This window comes from Crocuta crocuta, unplaced genomic scaffold (genome assembly GCF_008692635.1).
Source record: "Crocuta crocuta isolate KB4526 unplaced genomic scaffold, BGI_CrCroc_1.0 scaffold246, whole genome shotgun sequence".
Lineage (NCBI taxonomy): Eukaryota > Metazoa > Chordata > Mammalia > Carnivora > Hyaenidae > Crocuta > Crocuta crocuta.
Window position 1 is genome coordinate 2624471 of NW_027531902.1, and position 17330 is coordinate 2641800.

The 17330-nt window shown below is 53.5% G+C and overlaps 1 protein-coding gene across 2 annotated transcripts in view; it reads right to left on the reverse strand.

Moving 5' to 3' along the window:
• Positions 1–491: 491 nt before the first annotated feature.
• The window catches only part of FOSL2 (FOS like 2, AP-1 transcription factor subunit), a 22499-nt gene continuing 5660 nt past the window's right edge, over positions 492–17330 (reverse strand). For both annotated transcript variants that reach the window (XM_077774166.1, XM_077774167.1), the window contains exons 2-4: positions 12474–12725; positions 7748–7855; positions 492–5120 (exon numbers count right to left, since the gene is read on the reverse strand). In XM_077774166.1, the coding sequence (XP_077630292.1) occupies positions 4602–5120; positions 7748–7855; positions 12474–12725 (879 nt within the window). In that variant the 3' untranslated portion in view covers positions 492–4601. The remainder of the gene's footprint in view (positions 5121–7747; positions 7856–12473; positions 12726–17330) is intronic.

The window sequence follows — 17330 nt, forward strand, 5'->3', positions numbered from 1 at the left end:
AACAAGCTTTCTTTAGTGCAAATACTGTAGGCTTGTATTACAGTAAAGTAACAAAACAACAACAGAAAACACCACCAGAGATGCTTCAGAGCAGAACTACTCCTCAATTTTCAAAACTATACAAGGATTTTTGAGCTCCAGTCCTGCCTGGAAAGGCCTATTTAGAAGCCTTTCCGAAGGGACCATTTCACCAATACTTAAGGGAAAAAAAAAAAAAGGAAAGAAAAAGAAAAAAGAAAGATGCTCAGAAAGGTACTGAAATTCTCCATAGAGCTATAGGAATCGTGTACAACGTGTTTGCCTCCACATTCTTCTAGCAGACTTTACTCCACACCATCGACAGATCTCAAATACAGATGCACGAAATTTATGATTTCCCACTATATACCAAAATACGATATATACATCTCTCACTGCAGAAAAGACACCCTGACACCTATTCTTTATACAAAGGCGAATATTTTCTTCCTCGATATCAAGTAACCACAAACTAAAAGAAATGGAATAAACTTTTAATCATACAGAGAAAAAAAATTTTAAGGAACAGGGCAGGATCTTCCGTCATATTCTCGTACAATGTAGACTTCCTGGTGACCGCTGTCCCCAGAGGAATGACCATCCGTCTTTAAGAACAGAACCTTTTTATACAGTTTATACAGCACATGTCACAAGTCATTTTAGAAACGAAAAAGCATCATTAGCCTAAATTTTTTTAAAAACTGAAGAAAGAGAGGGAGAGAGGAGCTGAGTATTTTAATGCTGTTTCTATTCAGGCTTGGTACAACACAGAGATGTAAACATTTTAAATAAATAATAAAATAAATGTCAATTTCTTCTCCCCCTCCCCTTCCCATACCCCGCTCAAAATTTGACCCAGCCTTTCCTGACACATCAGCACTGGCCAAAGAAAGCCCTCTGTTAATGTATGGCCAAAACACTAGAAGCATGAGATGTCAAATTAGTGGGATGACTGAGTTTCCTTTTTAAAAGCTGCAGGAGGCACACTTGGAAATGTAGGCACACACGCGTGCGCGCGCACACACACACACATACACATACACACACACCCAACCTGTCAATAAATAGTGAGATGCTGGCTTTAAAGATAAATGTCGAGAAGACTCAACAAGCAGAAAGTAGCAAGACCCCTTTACTTAAGTTTTTAAAGGAAATTACACACATCACATATCCTATTGGTCCACAAATTCTAGAAGGACTCTAGTTACCCCTCCAACCATCTGAGGAGTGCAAAGGAGCACATCACAAAAGAGAGGGAAAAGAAGTTTGGAGGTGGGAGGGTACCGTGGGGGATGGGTCTTTGAGAACAAACCTCCGACTGAAGGCAACCTTGCCTCAACTCTTTGAAGACGGACCTTTGAAGAAGTGTTTTTGTTTATCCATTACTTGGGGGCCTTTAATAGGGGATACCCTCACCCCTCAGTCTCATCCTAAAGAGGGTATATTTATAAAAGTGCCTAACACAGTGCCTGGCACGTAGTAGGTGCTTATTCATTTCCTTCTTCAAGGGGCTGTGTGATCTCTGATCCCGAAAGGAGATCAATCTGAAAGGTAAACGGTGACATCGCAGGAACATCTGTTGGTCCATCAAGGAAAAGGGAGAAAAATTCCAATGCCTATGGCGTCGAGCCCTCCCTTAGACTTTGAGCCAAGTGGGAGCAGGGAAGAGGCTCTTGTTGCTCTCGTCCCCAAAGCCTGAGGAAAGGAAGCCACAGCCTCTGATGGCTCCTGGCTGAGATGCTTGTGTGACTGGCCAGTGGACCCACCTGGCCTTTCTCACAGGCAGAACAATGATGTCTTTCTGCAAACTTCCCCACGAAAGCTCTGCGTGCAGCTGCCCCGGCTATTTCCTAAGCTTCACCTGGGATCTCCTCTCTTTCCTGGGTCAGCAGCTGTGCCCCTCCACTCAGCCAGGAAGGGGACGGATCCCCGCGAGGCCAGCCAGGTGGCCATGAGGACTGTGTGTTTCACACTAGCCTGTCAAGGCGCGCCTGCCCTAGGCCGTTCCAGAGCTGCCTGGCGGCTGGGGCCACAGAGGAGGCCCTGCAGTTCCCGCCTAAGCACCAAGGCGCCCCCGCTGCCGCTGTTCCTTTAGTGGGAGCCGTGGGAGGAGAAAGCAGGCCTGGCATCCGACGATTCTGGAACAATGGTGTGTGTGCAGGAACTTCGAGAACAAGCCAGAAGACATAACTGAGGATCTGTTCGTGAGTTAGGTGTGAATGGTCAGCCTCTGGCTTTGGGGAGGCCAAACCCCCTCCGAGGTCCTGAGCGGGAATGCGGCTTAGAGGCCTCTAAAGCCCTGCGAGCTGGTGGAGTTTTTGCCTTCTGCTGGTCCCAAAGCCAACACAGCTTGAAATGGGCACTAGAGCCAAACTCTCTCCCGGGAACGTCCAGGCTGGCCCCAAGTCACAGACGACAGCCTGCCTCAGGATCAGCGCCAGGCAAAGTGAAGCACAAAGGGACTTTCAGAAACAAAACACCAAAAAGCAGCTTCATTTAAGAAATATATATATGCAAAAAGAAGCAAAGAGCTCCCAATCGGCCACAAATACCACTTGAGATGATCAAGCCCTTGAGAGCAGAGCGCACCCCAGTTTTATTTGCCCACCTCCTGCTGCTTCTGGCTGACTTCTGTTTCTCTGATTAATCCGAAGCCAGAAACTCAACTGCCCAATCTAAGGCCCCCCTGTCCCAGAGCCTCTGGGACACCAGGAGGGCAGCATCATAGCCTAGGAATTTTTAAGGTTTTTTTTTTGGTGGGGGGAAATCCTTTTGATATCCACTCTCTGCATGGCTTATCCGTTCCCACTTCACTCCTGGTCAGAGTGGGCCACGTACTTTAAGCATTTGGCTGCTCCATTCTGTGTGTTCATTCTAGAATGCGGAGGTGGGTCACGGGCATTAAGCGAGGACCCGCCCTAGAGGCCTGGGTGTATGAAGGAACAAGTGAACTAACGTGTCACAGCTCTCTCTCTCCCCCGAGTCTAACTTTGAAATTTAACCCCCATTGGGTTTGATTTAAATAATATCTATATAATTTTAAATTATCATACAATGATCTCTAGAGCTGAATCACAACAAAGCACTAGCCCAGCAGAGGCCGATTCTAGATCAGCCAGAACTTTGCCTTAGGGAGGAAAAGGCTCAGAGGGGTGGGAGGCAGGGCCGGCGCTGAGCTGTGCTCTTGCAAGAGGCCAGGAGGACCCCCTCCCCGATCCCACCCCCCCCCTGCAGTGGGAAGCAATGCATCTTATCTCTGATTTCAGCAGCCCCCAGGAATGGCACGGAAGCCCAAGCCTCAGCAACAGCTCTGGGTCAGCGGTTCACAGCTGGACCTGAGGAGCACAGTGTGGACAGGGTGTGGAAGAGAGAAAGCGCTCCATCAGGCAGCAGATGACCACAGAGGGCAGAAAAGGCCTGGCATCTCACTGAGAGGCGAGTCCCACTTTGCCTCCCTCCTTCCTCCCCTACCTTTCCATTCACAGCAAAGGTGCCTTTGAGGCTTGGGGAGGGGCCCACCCAGCAGCAACTGGGGAGGGGCGAGGCTCACGCTCATTAAATCTCGGTGGGTGGCGTCACCCCGAGAGCCAGGCCGGCGAAGGCAGAGCCAATAGAGACTTGGGAGTGATGTGCGGTTCCTAGGGAGGGACACCTCCCTGGTGTAGCGAGAAGGGTCCAGGGACAGGATGGTGAGGCAGTAATCGTAGGAGACATCCTGCTCAAGACACTAGGTCAAGGCAAGCTGGCTAGGACACACCTGTGTGATTGTTGGCACTATTCCTGGCCCAGTAAGTAGGCATTTGGCAAACCCAGCCTGTGCCCCAGCTGTCGCACTCACACCCTGTCTTCTGGACAAGCCGCTCCTCCAAAAGTTGTCTCCGAGGATGGGGAGGATGGGTCCTCCAGGCTCCCAGTGATGGCAGCATCTCCTTGCAAGCTCAGGGAGCTCTGCTGGTGGTTCTGGAGATGGTGGTGGGCCGGGGGGTGTCAAGGGGGGGAAGGGTCTGTATTGCACATTGACTGTCCCCTTCTGGACCAGTCAGCCCCAGCAGAAGAGTCAGTCACCTGCCGCCCCGTCTCCAGAAATGAAGAGCTTTAATATTCAGACCACCCAGATGAAATGTCATGGCAACTTTGATAAAAACCAAGAGGAAGTGAAATTGACACTGGGGGGAGGAAGGGGCGAATAAAGGGAAGGTGAAACCAAAAGGCACTGAGCATGCTTGGTGGGGCGGGGAAGGACACCATCACTCCAGAGACAGATCATGACAAAGGGACAGGAACGGTCCACACCAGCTTCAGGCTTTTCAGAAGCCAGAGAGATGCCTGAGTCCCCCACACCAAGTTCTCCAAGGCTCTTCAAGACACAGGATTCGCTTTGCAAGATGAATGAGGGAGGAGGTCCCGTTGAGTTCTAGGAGATCCCCTACGTCCTCACCACCTCACCGCCAAATCCCACCTGGGTCTCCCCGGAGCCAGGAAGCTCTCAGGTAGGGTCCCCCTCTTGCCCTCATGGCCCTGGAGCGCTTGAAGGTGCTGGTCCCTGGGAAGGAGGCAGTGACGAGGAACCCCTGGGAGCTGGGTTACAGAGCCAGCAGAGTAGGGGAGTTCAAGGAGTCTGATGACTGGTCCCCACTGCTACTGCTTCTGCGGTGAGCCTTGGAGCAGGACTCGGAGGGTGACGCAGGCGACTCCTGCTCCAGGACGCTGGGGTAGGTGAAGACGAGGTTCGAGGTGCCCGGAGTGATAGCAGGCGTGGAGGTCACCACGATGGGGGTGTGCAGGGGCTCCTCCCCGTAGAAGCCCCCAGCGATGCTGATGGGCTTGATGACAGAGCGCTGGGCCTTGTCCAGCCCAGCCGAGGAGGATGACGGGCTCTCCTCTTCCAGGGGCTCCTGTTTCACCACGACGGCACCCACTCCGCCACCTCCACCGCGCAGGGGCTGGAGCCCGGAGGCTGGGGGTGATCGGCGCTCCTCGGGGCTGATCTTGCACACGGGCCCATGGGCCACTAACATGAACTCCAGCTTTTCCTTCTCCTTCTGCAGCTCGGCGATCTCCTTCTGCAGACCTGACTTCTCCTCCTCCAGCTCCTCTGTCTCCTGCAGGGTGAAGAGAGGTGTGTGAGAGACAGGAGCCTGCCAGGGAGGCCTGCTTGGGTTGGGGTGGGGGTTCCAATCCAGGTGAGAAAGGGAAAACCAGAGCTGTCCTCAGAGGACCAACTGTGAAAGCAGCCCGTTCACACCCCCAGCCACAGACCCCACTGGCTCTGAGTCACCTGGAGGCTCAAGATTCCTTTTATGTCCAGGGGGGCCTGGGTGGCTCAGTCGGTTAAGCGTCGACTTCGGCTTAGGTCACCATCTCACAGTCAGTGAGTTCGAGACTTGAGTCAGGCTCTGTGCTGACAGCTCAGAGCCTGGAGCCTGCTTCAGATTCTGTGTCTCCCTCCCTCTCTGGTCTTCTCCCACTCATACTGTCTCTCTCTCTCAAAAATAAATAAACATTTAAAAAAATTTTTTTTTTTTTTTTAAAGATTCCTTTTATATCCAAAGCTCCTGAGAAAGGAGGAGAGTCGGCTTGGGGGAAGGCTGGAGTGACAGTTGTAGGCACCATGACTAAGGGCTTACTTTGTGCCAGGCATTGCAGATCAAACCTCCAGGAGACTTCTGAAGCAGGCACTGTCAATCAACTCACTTTGCAGATAAGGAAACTGAGATTCAGAGAGGTTTTGTCATTTGCCCAGCATCACAGAGCAAGCAGGTAAGGTAGCCCAGACTTGACCCCAACATATCTGACTCCAGAGGCCACATGCTACCATGCTTTATTGCCTCAATGCCAGGACTCCCCCCAGGTACCCATGAGGGGGGACTGGTGAGGTCTGGAGGGGAAGGGAGGGCAGCACGCATTCCCTGCACCCCCATCCTTCCCTGCACCCTCCAGCCCTGTCCAGCCTGCCTGTGGATGCATCACCACTAAGCTCTAAGCTGCACACACAAGCTGAGGACAGTGCCAGGCTGGCAGGAAGTTCTCCATCAGTCCCCGCTCAATCGTCACTGCCCCACTTCCCTTTTTTGCTCTAATTTCTGAAGCATGTGATTCAGGACTCACAGAACCCTTGGAGACTATTCCATTCAGTCCCTGTGCGTTAACAGATGAGGAACCTGCCAGCCTGAGCAGGCATGGAAGATGGTGGGGTCCCATGGCAAGGAGCTCAGCCCCCTCCCTTTGACACAAACCCAGAGAAGCAGCAAAGCACGTGGAAGGAGCAGGTGTGAAAGATGAAAAGGTGTGTGTCATGGCCTCCTCCCCGCTTTTCCCCTAACACAGATTCCCATTCAAGAATGAGACAATACGGGCCAGGGCTTCACTGAGCAGACTACAGCATATTCCACAGTGAAAAAAAGTTTCCATCTGTCTCAAGGGTCTGACGAACGTCATGAGCTTATGAGAGGTTTCCTGTGGAGGATGTGGCTCAGGGGCCTGGGTGGCTGGGGTGGGTGGGGCGGCGGGGGAGTAGGGTGTGAGGGCTTCTGGGGGAGGGAGGGGAGGAAAGCAGGCGGCCCGGAGGAGGAGGAGGGGCTACTCTGGGGCTAGTGGTAGGGAGCACCCAGGGCAGACTTAGAAGGTTAGTGGTAGGGAGGACTCTCCTGGAGGAGTCTACCCAGGGAGCACGATCACCAAGGGATCTCTTCACCTAGTGACGGGGAACTCCCGCTCTTCCTCCCAATGCACACACACTCCTCCACGGTACATCACTACAGGCTACACGGAATTCACACAGTACACGTTCAATCCTCAAGAGCTCTCACTCTTGGACACTGTGGCCCTGAAGCAGGTGGATGGTACCTGGGAGCATTCAAGAAAGTCACCGGATGTGCAAGGTAATTTGTGACTTCCAGAGCCTGTCCCTGGCTGGTCATCAGAGTCTCTCTCCAACATTCCACTCAGGAGAGTGAGTCCTGGCTTTGGGCTTCCTCCACACACCATCCAGCTCATCCTGCAGGGCTAGGCTCTGGGGGGAGTTATGTGACGTTGGTCAGCTCCGCTTTTTGAGAGGGCAGGGCAGGGCCACAGCCCCCAGGTGTGGGCAATTAGGCAGCAGGGGAGAGTGACTCACAAGGGCAGAATGAGGTACCAAGATGACAGCTTCAGGCTCATAGCAGAGGTTAGGAATCCTCCTGCCCATGAAGGATACGAGGAAACCCCAAGATAGCACAACTCGACCGGCACATGACCGTCTCTGTGAGACTCAGAGAGTTTCGAGACCCCCGCAGACTGGAGTCTCCCCCTGCCTGCACCAGGTGGCTTGGATCACTCCTGCCGGAGGTAGGCATGGGGGCAGCTGGAAGCCTGAGAAGTAGCCCCAGAGAGGGCAGGTCTGGGCTTGCGCTGGCTCTTGGGGCCTAGCAATGCCAACACTCTGTGCCATCCCTCACCCAGGGGCCCCAGAAGGCCTGAGAGCAGGGAACGCACAGTGTTAGGCCCCCGCAGGCTGTTGAACTCCGTCTCCCGGCCCAGGCTGGTGTCAAAGGCCAGCTCTCTCCCCCAATCTCTCTACTTTGATCAGGGCAATGCCAAACCTATGTGCTCAAAGGAAGGCATGCTTCTGTCTACACTGACTCATCTCTACAGGCCACTGGTGGGCAAGGAGAGGGTGGGAGGCCAGGAGGCCTGGGCCCCTGGTGCGTGCCCACCCAGAAGGGCACCCGGCCCCTACAGGGCTCCTTACCGCCTGCAGCTTCTCCGTCAGCTCCCGGCGTCGGTTTCTGCACTTGGCTGCGGCCAGCTTGTTCCTCTCCCTTCTGATTCGACGTTTCTCCTCCTCTTCCGGGGACAGCTAGAGCCCAAGGTCGAGGATCATGATTAGGTTTGGGCAAATGGCTCCCCAGCTTTGTTTCCTAACTGCGTTTTAAGAAGCTCTTCTGGGATGGGTGTGGGGGGAGGGAGAAAGGTGAGAGGAGAGTGGTTGGGCTCTGCGATCCCAGAATACGCGCCTGGGAGGGCACTTGGAACTGAGCCCCCTGGAAGGGGACGTCCCAGGTTCGAGGGGAGAACAGGGCAGCAACGTGTCAGGGACTCATCAGCCCAGGCAAGATGGTAGCATTTTTCATGTCAGCCCTGATCCAGTGCCAAGGCCATAGAGAAGCTGGGGTTGCTCCTCCGAGTCCCTTCATACCGGCCAGGCCTGGCCCCATCCACTTAAACAGCTTCTCCCAAACCTTGGCTAATTACTCCTCCCCACCACTCTGCCTGCTCTGCAGGCCTCATTATCCCCATTTGGTTAAGTAGCCTGGCCCAGAGCAAGAACCACCTGGGGGGGGGGGGGTTCTATTGCCAGAGGGTGGGCCACGGTACCACCCAGCTCCCAACTTCCTCCACCAGCTCCAGCGTGCCAGCTGCTCACAGTTCACCCTGGAGGGCTCACAAGTGTGCCTGGCCGAATGCTAGGCTGGACAGGACAGGCAAAAAGGAGAAGGGACCCTCCTGCTGCCCACCACACACATTCATTCAACAAATGAGAACCTCCTATGTGCCAGGCATGGTTTGAGAGGTTCGAGATTTATCAGAGAACCAAAAGAACAAAAATCCCTCTGCAGAGCGTATAGTCTAGCTTCTTTCAAGGAGGCTGGTTGGGAGCCTATGGCTCCCCCCCCCCCCCATCCTCCCCTCTCCTGGGCAAGAACTCTGCTCCACGACATGGGGCTGAGGCTCTGTTTACACACAGCCCTTCCTGTGACCCCAGTGCCCCTCGGTGCAAGCAGAGGCAACAGGAGGAGATGGCTGTGGGCCAAGGCAGAAAGTAATTCCAAAAGAAAGCCCATTCCGTGCAGTTCTCAGACATCGACGGCACACCTACTACGTGCCAAGCTCAGTACCGAAGGCTTAGAAGATTCTTAGAGGAATAAGATCTGGGTCCTACCCTAAGGGACAACATGGGAAAAAAGCTGAAGCCACTTTGGGGGTGGGGTGGGGTAAGAGAAACGGCTCCCACTGAGAGAGGGAGAGGCACGGGCCAGGCTGGGCCCTGGTCAGAGTCCCCAGGGCTCCCCACAGCCTGGGTGGCTCAATCGGTTAAGCATCTGACTCTTGGTTTTAGCTTAGGACATGATCTCACAGTTCGTGACTTGGAGCCCTGCGTCAGGCTCTGCGCAGTCAGTGTGGAGCCTGCCAGGGATTCTCTTGCTCACCCTCTCTGTCCCTCCCTCACTCATGATCTCTTTCTAAATAAATTTAAAAAAACTTAAAAAAAAACACACAAAACACCGATACGACATTTCTGTGTTGCCGCGAACAAATCACTGAACCCTCTGGGCCTCAGATTTCCCATTTAGAAAATGGGAACATTGGGACCTGCCCTGCCTTCCCAGAAGTTTCTGTGGTGATCAGATGAAGACTCAGTGTGAGGGGCACCTGGGTGGCTCAGTCAGTTAAGCGTCCGACGTCAGCCCAGGTCATGATCTCACGGTTTATGAGTTTTAGCCCCACGTCAGGCTCTGTGCTGACAGCTCAGAGCCTGGAGCCTGCTTTTGATTCTGTGTCTCCCTCTCTCTCTGCCCCTCCCCGCTCACGCTGTCTCTCTCTCTCAAAAATAAACAAAAACAAAAAACCCCCAGTGTGTGAACCCTCTATAACCTAGAAAGTGCTAGAAAGAAGATGGAATTCAGAGGTCTCCTCTGACGCTTTTTCTGAGCCCTGAAAGAATCCAAATGAACCAGAGACCCACAGTCCACGAACCTGGCACCTTGGTGCTGTGTGGGGCCTGGCTGCCTGGCTGAGGTCATGAGGCCACTTGGCTGAGGTTCTGAATACTTGCTGCTTCTAAACTTGTCTCGACCTGAGCCCAGCAGAGTTACCAAGGAGCCTGCCGGCCCCGCCGTACTCTGTGTTATAGGATTCACCACGCAAAGGGCTACGAGGGCTCCCCTTGAGGCCCAGGTAAGCCCTCCATCCCTCTCCGGAAAGGGGCAGAAAAGATGAAGAGCTTCCTGGGGTACATTTCAGCCTCCCTCCCTCCCGCTTAGGCTGCTTCCGGACCACTTCTGGCCTCCTGATTAGCCCCGACGTCTCTCCCCTATCTGTAAGCTCTGGGGCAACTTGGGGGAGCTGTCAGCATAGGAAGTACTCAGGGGTGTTGACTTCAGCGCGGTTAAAGCTTGAGTGTGTCAGCACCACCACGTTCCCACCCACAAGCCACACACCCTCTGCTCCCGGCCTCCTCGGGTCACCGCCACTGCCCAGGGAGCCTCTGGGCAGGCTCAAGGAGGGCAGTGAGGCGCCAGGCTGGCTCTGGGTAACAGGCTCCTCCCTCTGGGGGAGGCCAGGAAGGAGGAAATATGCTTCAGAGAAAAGACCCTCAGGCTAGGAACCCAAAGAGCCAAGGTTCTAGGATGCTCCTGCCCAGGTTTCCTCCAAGCTGCTAGATGATTGTCTGAATTCCTAACTGATGTGGGACAAAATGCTCCTGGCTCTCTCCCTCCCTCTCAGAAAAGGAAGGAAATTCTCCAGACAGATTGTCTTAAAAGCATGCCTAGGGTAGAGCGGTGGGAAAACCACAGGGCTGAAGGTCAAAGGAGGTAGATTCCAGTCCGGGCTCTGCCACGGACTCACTTTAGTGAGCCTGTTACCCAGGGCTCTTCTCCCTCCTGGACTTCTGTTTCCTCATCTGTAAAATGGGTACAGAGGGGAAATTGGCAAAGCTGGTCTCCAAAGTCCCTTCCAGATATAAGCTTCTAAATTTTGTGTGAGCGAGGCCCAGAAAAGAAGAGTGTTCAGCACATCATGCTTTTTGTCCTGCCAGTTCGAATCCCTCACAAGACCAGCTCTCACTTAGGGGTCACTTACATAAGGGCGGGATCCAGCTCATGGGTGACCATAAAGCTTGACACCTTGGACTCCTGAAGGAGCATGTTTCATAAAGGACATTCTGATCAGTGCTACTGCGATATTTACAACTACAATTATGGAAGGCAACTGTGAGGGGGACACTGGCCATTTGCCCCAACTGAGGGTTGCGTCTATTACGGTGGCTGTAACTCTCCGTGTCACCCCACGCGGGGTCCTACCATTAACAGAACAAAGCAGCAGGTAGTGGATGCAAGGCCCAGCTTTGTCCTCGGAGGAACAGAGATCCTATGAATGCTTCCAGTGTCTCAGAGCAGCGACCCTTGTAATTCTAAGTATCCCGGAGACTGCTGGAACTGGATCCATGATTATCCACGGGGGACCATGATTGAAGGTCCTTGTAATGAAACCCTGTGGACCTGGGATCTCAGAGGGGAGGTGGACAGTGGTGGAAACAGATAGGATTGATTCTCCAGGCTATTATTTCATTTGAAAAAGGGGTTTCACTGCTCAAGGGTTTTCCCTTCCCTGGATCCATGGTGGCATGGTATTGTCAAGAGAGCACTGCACAGGGAGTCCAGGGAATGGGCTCTTGTCCAGACATCCCCATTCTCCTGCCAAGTGGCCCCAGGCACATTTGTCTAAGGCTTCGGTTGGGTCATCTGTGAAGGGGGACAGACGGGGCTCTTAGAAGGCTCACTCACTCTTTTTATGCATGAATCCGATCTCTCTTTGGGGCATCAGGGAGCCCATCACTACCCTGGCTCACTACTGATACAGACGACGTGCTTTTTCAGTATGGGTAGATGGTGTCCAGAGAGAGCACTGGTCCGACACTCTCTGGTGTCCCCCCCGCCCCCGCACCGCTGCTGCCAGGCTGACTCCTTCCCAAAGCTGAACCCTTTGAGAAGAAAAAAAGCTGATGCCTGACTTCCTACCCTCACATGGAGACAGCTAAAGCAGCTGAGCAAATTCCAAAGACCCCAGCATCCCTGTGCTTCTGAAACAAGCATTCCAGGCACCTGAAATGGGCTCCTGCTGCAAGCCAGAGGCCCGGGACACCCAGGAGGGAACAGCAAGTTTCGCGGGCCTGGAGGGTGACCCTGCAGGTCGGCTGAGTGTTTCACCTGCTCCAGACCCTAGGGGACAATCAGGGGCTAACCCAAAAAAAGCTCCCGGCCAGAGTTTCGTCCTGCGTGTCCCGTGGCTCCCCTGCCAAGGATCAGGGAAAGACACCGCTGTAGGCAGGTCCTAACAGTCTTTCCCATTTGCGGACGCCTTACCACATACAATGTGTCTTCACACATGTGACCTCATTTGCATGGCAACAAGTCCTGGCTGGCAGGGACCATGATCCCCATTGTTTAACGGAAGAAGCAGAGACTCGGAGATTCTAAGGGACACGAGCAAGATGACAGAGCCAGGCCTGACTCCCAGGCTCCCAGCTCTGCTTCCAACGATGAGGGTCATGTGCCCCCGGTCCCAAGCTCCCTCTTCTCCCCAGTGCTCCCACACCGCTGCCCCTGCTGCCCACCATCCCACGGAAGAACACGGTGTGTTCTGAGGCCCTGAAAGCCACTGACGTGGCTCCTTTGCGCTGAGCTGAGCCGTACCTGCTCATCCCTCCTCCTGCGGCCCACGGTGGTGCCAATGGTCTTGATCACGCCGGGTCTCGGGAGCGCCATGTGCCCAGGGACGGAGGCCAGGCCTGGCAGGGGGCTGTAGGGGTGCGAGCGGGGGTACGGGTTGGACATGGAGGTGATCACTGTGGGCTGCACCATCCACTGCAGGTCCTGGCTGGTCGTGATGGCGTTGATGGTGGGGATGAAGGCACTGCCTGAGCCAGGCATATCTACCCGAAATTTCTGAAATGAGGAAAAAGAATAGTATTGAGCCCATAGGTACTGGATGGAACAGGACAAGCAGAGCCAGGAGGGAAAACAGAGTCAGTGTTTAGGGGGATGGGGTGGAGGGCACCAAGTTCGGACCACCGGGTAGGCTTCCCTGGTCTTCCAAGAATCCAAGAATCAGGGGGATCTTAACTACTCCTGAGGCCCCATGTCAGATCTGCTCCCCTGAGGTCCTGGCAACCCCCTCCCCAGGTGGCTCGTAAGGATGTGGTCATACACCAAATGACTTTGAGGACAGACATGGCCCCTGGCCACTCAACACTCAGCAGGCTAGCTATGCCCACACCTGCAGAAGGGCAGGCCTCCTACCTGGCCTCACAAGCCTCTGGGTCACCTGCCAATTAGTCCCCAGGGTACTGAGGCTTGGGACCCCCTGAGGACATTTGCACACCCACAGGTTTGGGGGGAGAGGCAAGAAAGATCACCAGGAAGCTTATTGTGTCTACTTTTGTTACTTTCCAAATAGGTTCAGGATGGGGCTGTGACCCCATCAGGGTGAAACTAGCTCCATGAAAAGGTGTCCTCCCACCAATGAGACTGGAAAGTGGTAGCATCTGTGGCCAGACCTTCCTTCTCGCCCTGGACCGTCATCTTGCTTGGAGCAGACACACTGCGTCTCTCTCTGCCTACCTACATATCCGTGTTCATGGGTGTGTCTGTGGGAAACTCTAGTGCTGCTAGCTCAGAGTTTTCTCCCTGTCTCTTAATTTATGCCCAGACCATGGTGCAGAACTCTCTGGAACATGCCGCAGGAAGCATCCTATTTAGAATATAAGATGATGACAGAGTACAAACACTAAAATGGGTCAAGCTCCTCTTTCTGCGGGGCAGCTAGTAGAAAATGAGGGGAGAAAGGAAGGACCTCCCTGCTCCCACACCCCCGCGGCTTCCAGCTTTTCAGGGGAAATAGCCCCTAATGGAGCCTTCATCCTCAAGGGATTCCCGACTCCACACAAAGGTTCTGCAGACCCTTTCTTCCCTAATCTGGTGGATGACGGGATGAGAGCAATAATAGCACTTGCTGAGCACTTACTAAATGACAGGCACCATGGTAGTGTTTGACCTAAATTATCTCCTTCATTCTCCCTCTGAGGTAAGAACTACCATTATCTCCACTTTAGAGGCAGAAATTTAGGCTTAGAGAGATTAAGGAACTTATCCAAGGCCACACGGCTCATAAGCAGGGGGGTGAGGATTCAAACGCAGTTCAGCCTAACAAAGAGGCCAGGGCTCTCAAACACGGCGCTCCACAGGCTTCCATAATGTTGCTGCTTCTTCCTTTTGAAACCCAGACCCAAGAGCTGGGACCCACCCCTACTGCCCACAGAACGTCAGCTCGTTCCTATCGACCGCCCCTCTCACCGAGGAGACTCCACAGGTCCGATCCCAGATGAAATCCTGCTATCATTGGCTTGGGTGCTACAGATTCCCCTATTTTGGCCTGGTCAGACCAACCAGGAGTAGTGGCAGCTGCCACCACCGTTGCCTTTGTCACCGGTGATGATACCTGGGTTCCTGTTGTACAATCAAGTGGAGCTCAGAGCACCTTACCGTAACTGAGAGAGCTGGGGGCCCCTCCTTGCTCACTCCCCTGCCAGCTGCCTGACCCCACTCTGGGTGGTGGAACGTTTCTGCCTCCCTTCCCAGACTGCCCCGGGGCCCCATGCCAAGGGCGTCTTGTGAAGAAAACATAACCCAGCACAGTGGATTCTGGGATTTGGCGAGGAGAGCCCCAGTGGGATGAATCCTGGGATTCTGTGAAGTTACCAGTGGATTCTGGGATACTATGAGGAGAGCTGTCCAGGACAATGGATTCTGAGTCACCACGTAAGGCAAAGACAATTTGGCTTTTTATCAGGAGCTGAGCCTGGGTGCATGTGTGCGTGTGTGCGTGTGTGTGTGTGAAGGAAGGACACAGTGAACAAGGAAGACTCCAAGTAGGAAATAATCTTCAAGGAGAAAAAAATCGACAACTCAGCTGGGCCTTGGAGACGGCAGAGTATCGAGAACACGGGTGTGTGGCTGAGTGTGTACAGAGGCGTGAAAGGCCTAGACAGCGACGCTTCTCGTGGGCTGCTGGAGGGGAGCTGGGGGGGGAGGGAGGGGGAGGTGGNGATGGAGGCCTTCATGAAATCACTGAGGATTTAGGCTCCAGTCTGTGAAGGAGAATCTCACTGCAGTGTCATGAAGATTAAATGAGTAGCTCCTTAGAATCGCTGGCTATAAAAGGCACACCAGTGTTCTCAACCGTCGCTGCACATTAGAATATTCTGAGGAGCTTTCTGAAAACACCAATGCTGGAGCCAGCCTCACCATGAAGAATTCTAAAATAACACGTTTGGGGTGGGGTTCTGATCAGGTATTTTTACAAAATGCCTGGGGAGACTCTAACGTGCAGCCAGAGGGTGGAGAACTGCTGCTCAGAACAAATGGAAGGCGGCAGCGTCAACACCGTCACCGCCACCATCGCGGCCATGCATCATCACTGCGTCTATGCACTCTGCTTGGGGCGGTTCCAGGAGAGATGGCCAGCTTCCCACTCCCGGGAAGCACCCAACATTTTTATCCTGTTTCTCTCTTCAGGTCAGGTTCTGGGTCTGAAAGACCCCTGAGGCTTCCGGCATGATGCTTTGAAGGGACCCTCCATCTCCTGTGAGGGAACTGTCTGATTTGCCTTCCAGAAAGCACCCGAGAAATTCACTCCTCATTCCAACAAACAAAGAGAGCTCCCATTTCAGCCCAGGGGAAGCAAGCAAAAACCCTGAAGCACAGCTTGGAGACTACGAGCCCTTGGGAATTAGGTGGACGACTCAGTTTCAGCCCCTCTGGGTGCTTTCCAGTCCCCTTGCTCCCGTTCTACAGAACGTGCTCCCCGGCCATCATCCAGACTCCTGGCAGCAATGGCTCGGTCTAGACAAAACAAGACAGCAATAAAAACGAGGCACTAGGTAATGACTGCCTCTAAATGCATGTACAACTTGTTTCAGAGGGAGGTAAAGCCATCTGGATAACACGCTGGCTCTAGGAAAACAATGTGCCGTCCCCACAGGGGACTGGGGCTGTGATAAAGAAGGCTTTTGTCCCCTCAAGGAGCCTCTCTGAGACACTCACACAAGCTTAAATGAGTTCTGGCCGGTGTGACTTGTCTCAGCTCCGAAGGTATTATTCAGAAAGTCACACTGGAGTAGGAGAGAGGAGGTGAGGCGAGGAGTCTGTGGTCCCGGGAGTCAGCCTGGCATTCTTCTTTGCCAGCAGACCCGACAATCAGTTAAACATCATGCTGGGGATAAGTCATGGTGCTCTACGGAAGGCTTAGGACCGAACCGAAACCAAGATAGGGTTTCCCAGTGGTGAGCTTTGGAACACTATGAGCCTTGCTGCAGCACCAAGCGTGTGCTGGGAGGAGTAGCGGATACAACAGGGAACCCGGGGCGTCGCTTGAGTCCCGGGGGGCTCCCCAGCCCCCTTGGAAGCTCCTCCTCCGGGGACAGGATCAAAGATGCCGGATGGCCGTGTGGCATTCCAGCCTGGCAAAGCTTCCAGATGCTTTATTTGACTGTGTCATCCTGTTGACTTCTGGGTGGGCAAGAATGCCTTTAAAAGGACAAACTGGCCCCCGCCAACCTCCCAGAGCAGAGTTTGACAAACTTTTGCTGTAAAAGGCCAGATAGTAAATATTTTAGGCTTCGTGGGTCATGCGGTCTGTCGCAACTACTCAACTCCGCCATTAGAGCGTGGAAGCAGTCACAGACAATATGTAAACAAACAGATGTGCCTGTGTTCCACTAAACCTTCGTTACAGAAACACATGGGTCACGGTTTGGTGCCCCCAGTTCTAGAGGACCATTCTCTCTCCTAATGCTCTGGTCAGGGAAAAAGAATAAAGAGAGGAAACAAAGCAAAAAATTAGAACTCTTCCTTTAACCTGGGGAGTCTCACTCACCACCTTGAATCTCCAGACCCTGAAGCTCAAGTTTGAGCCCTTACAATATTTGTTGTGGGTCTCTGGGCATCGTAAAGACCCTTCTTTATCCGAAAGCACCTATATTTAAGGATGCCATGGGGTGGTTCAGTCCCGCTCCCATAGCCTGTAAGAAAGACAGCTCAGAACACAGCACCCTAGAGCCACCAAGCGTCCTCACGTCAGAGAGGTCCCTGCAGCCTCGCACTTTCTGATTTGGGAAAACGACCGCCCCGAATTTGACAGCTAGGCCTTGGATTCAGAAATGAGGGTCACGAGCACAGTCTTTTTTGTGCAAGGGTCTAGGAAGCAGGGCTTAGATTCCTATTTCCTGAAGACATGGATGGGGTCGATCTGACCTCAGAACTCCTGAGCGGGGCACAAATGGCATCTGAGATGGAAGTCAGGGGTGGTGTTGTCAGCCAGGCATTCCACCATCACATTGACTCTCAACTGGGCCCCCAACCACTCAAGCCATGAACCCCGTGAATACCTGTGACCTGTCTCAGCAGGCAGGCAGGTATGACCGTGCAGATCTAGAAAGAGACTGGGTTCTTTCTCTTAAAAACCACCACCCCCCCCCCCCTTTTTTTTTTTTT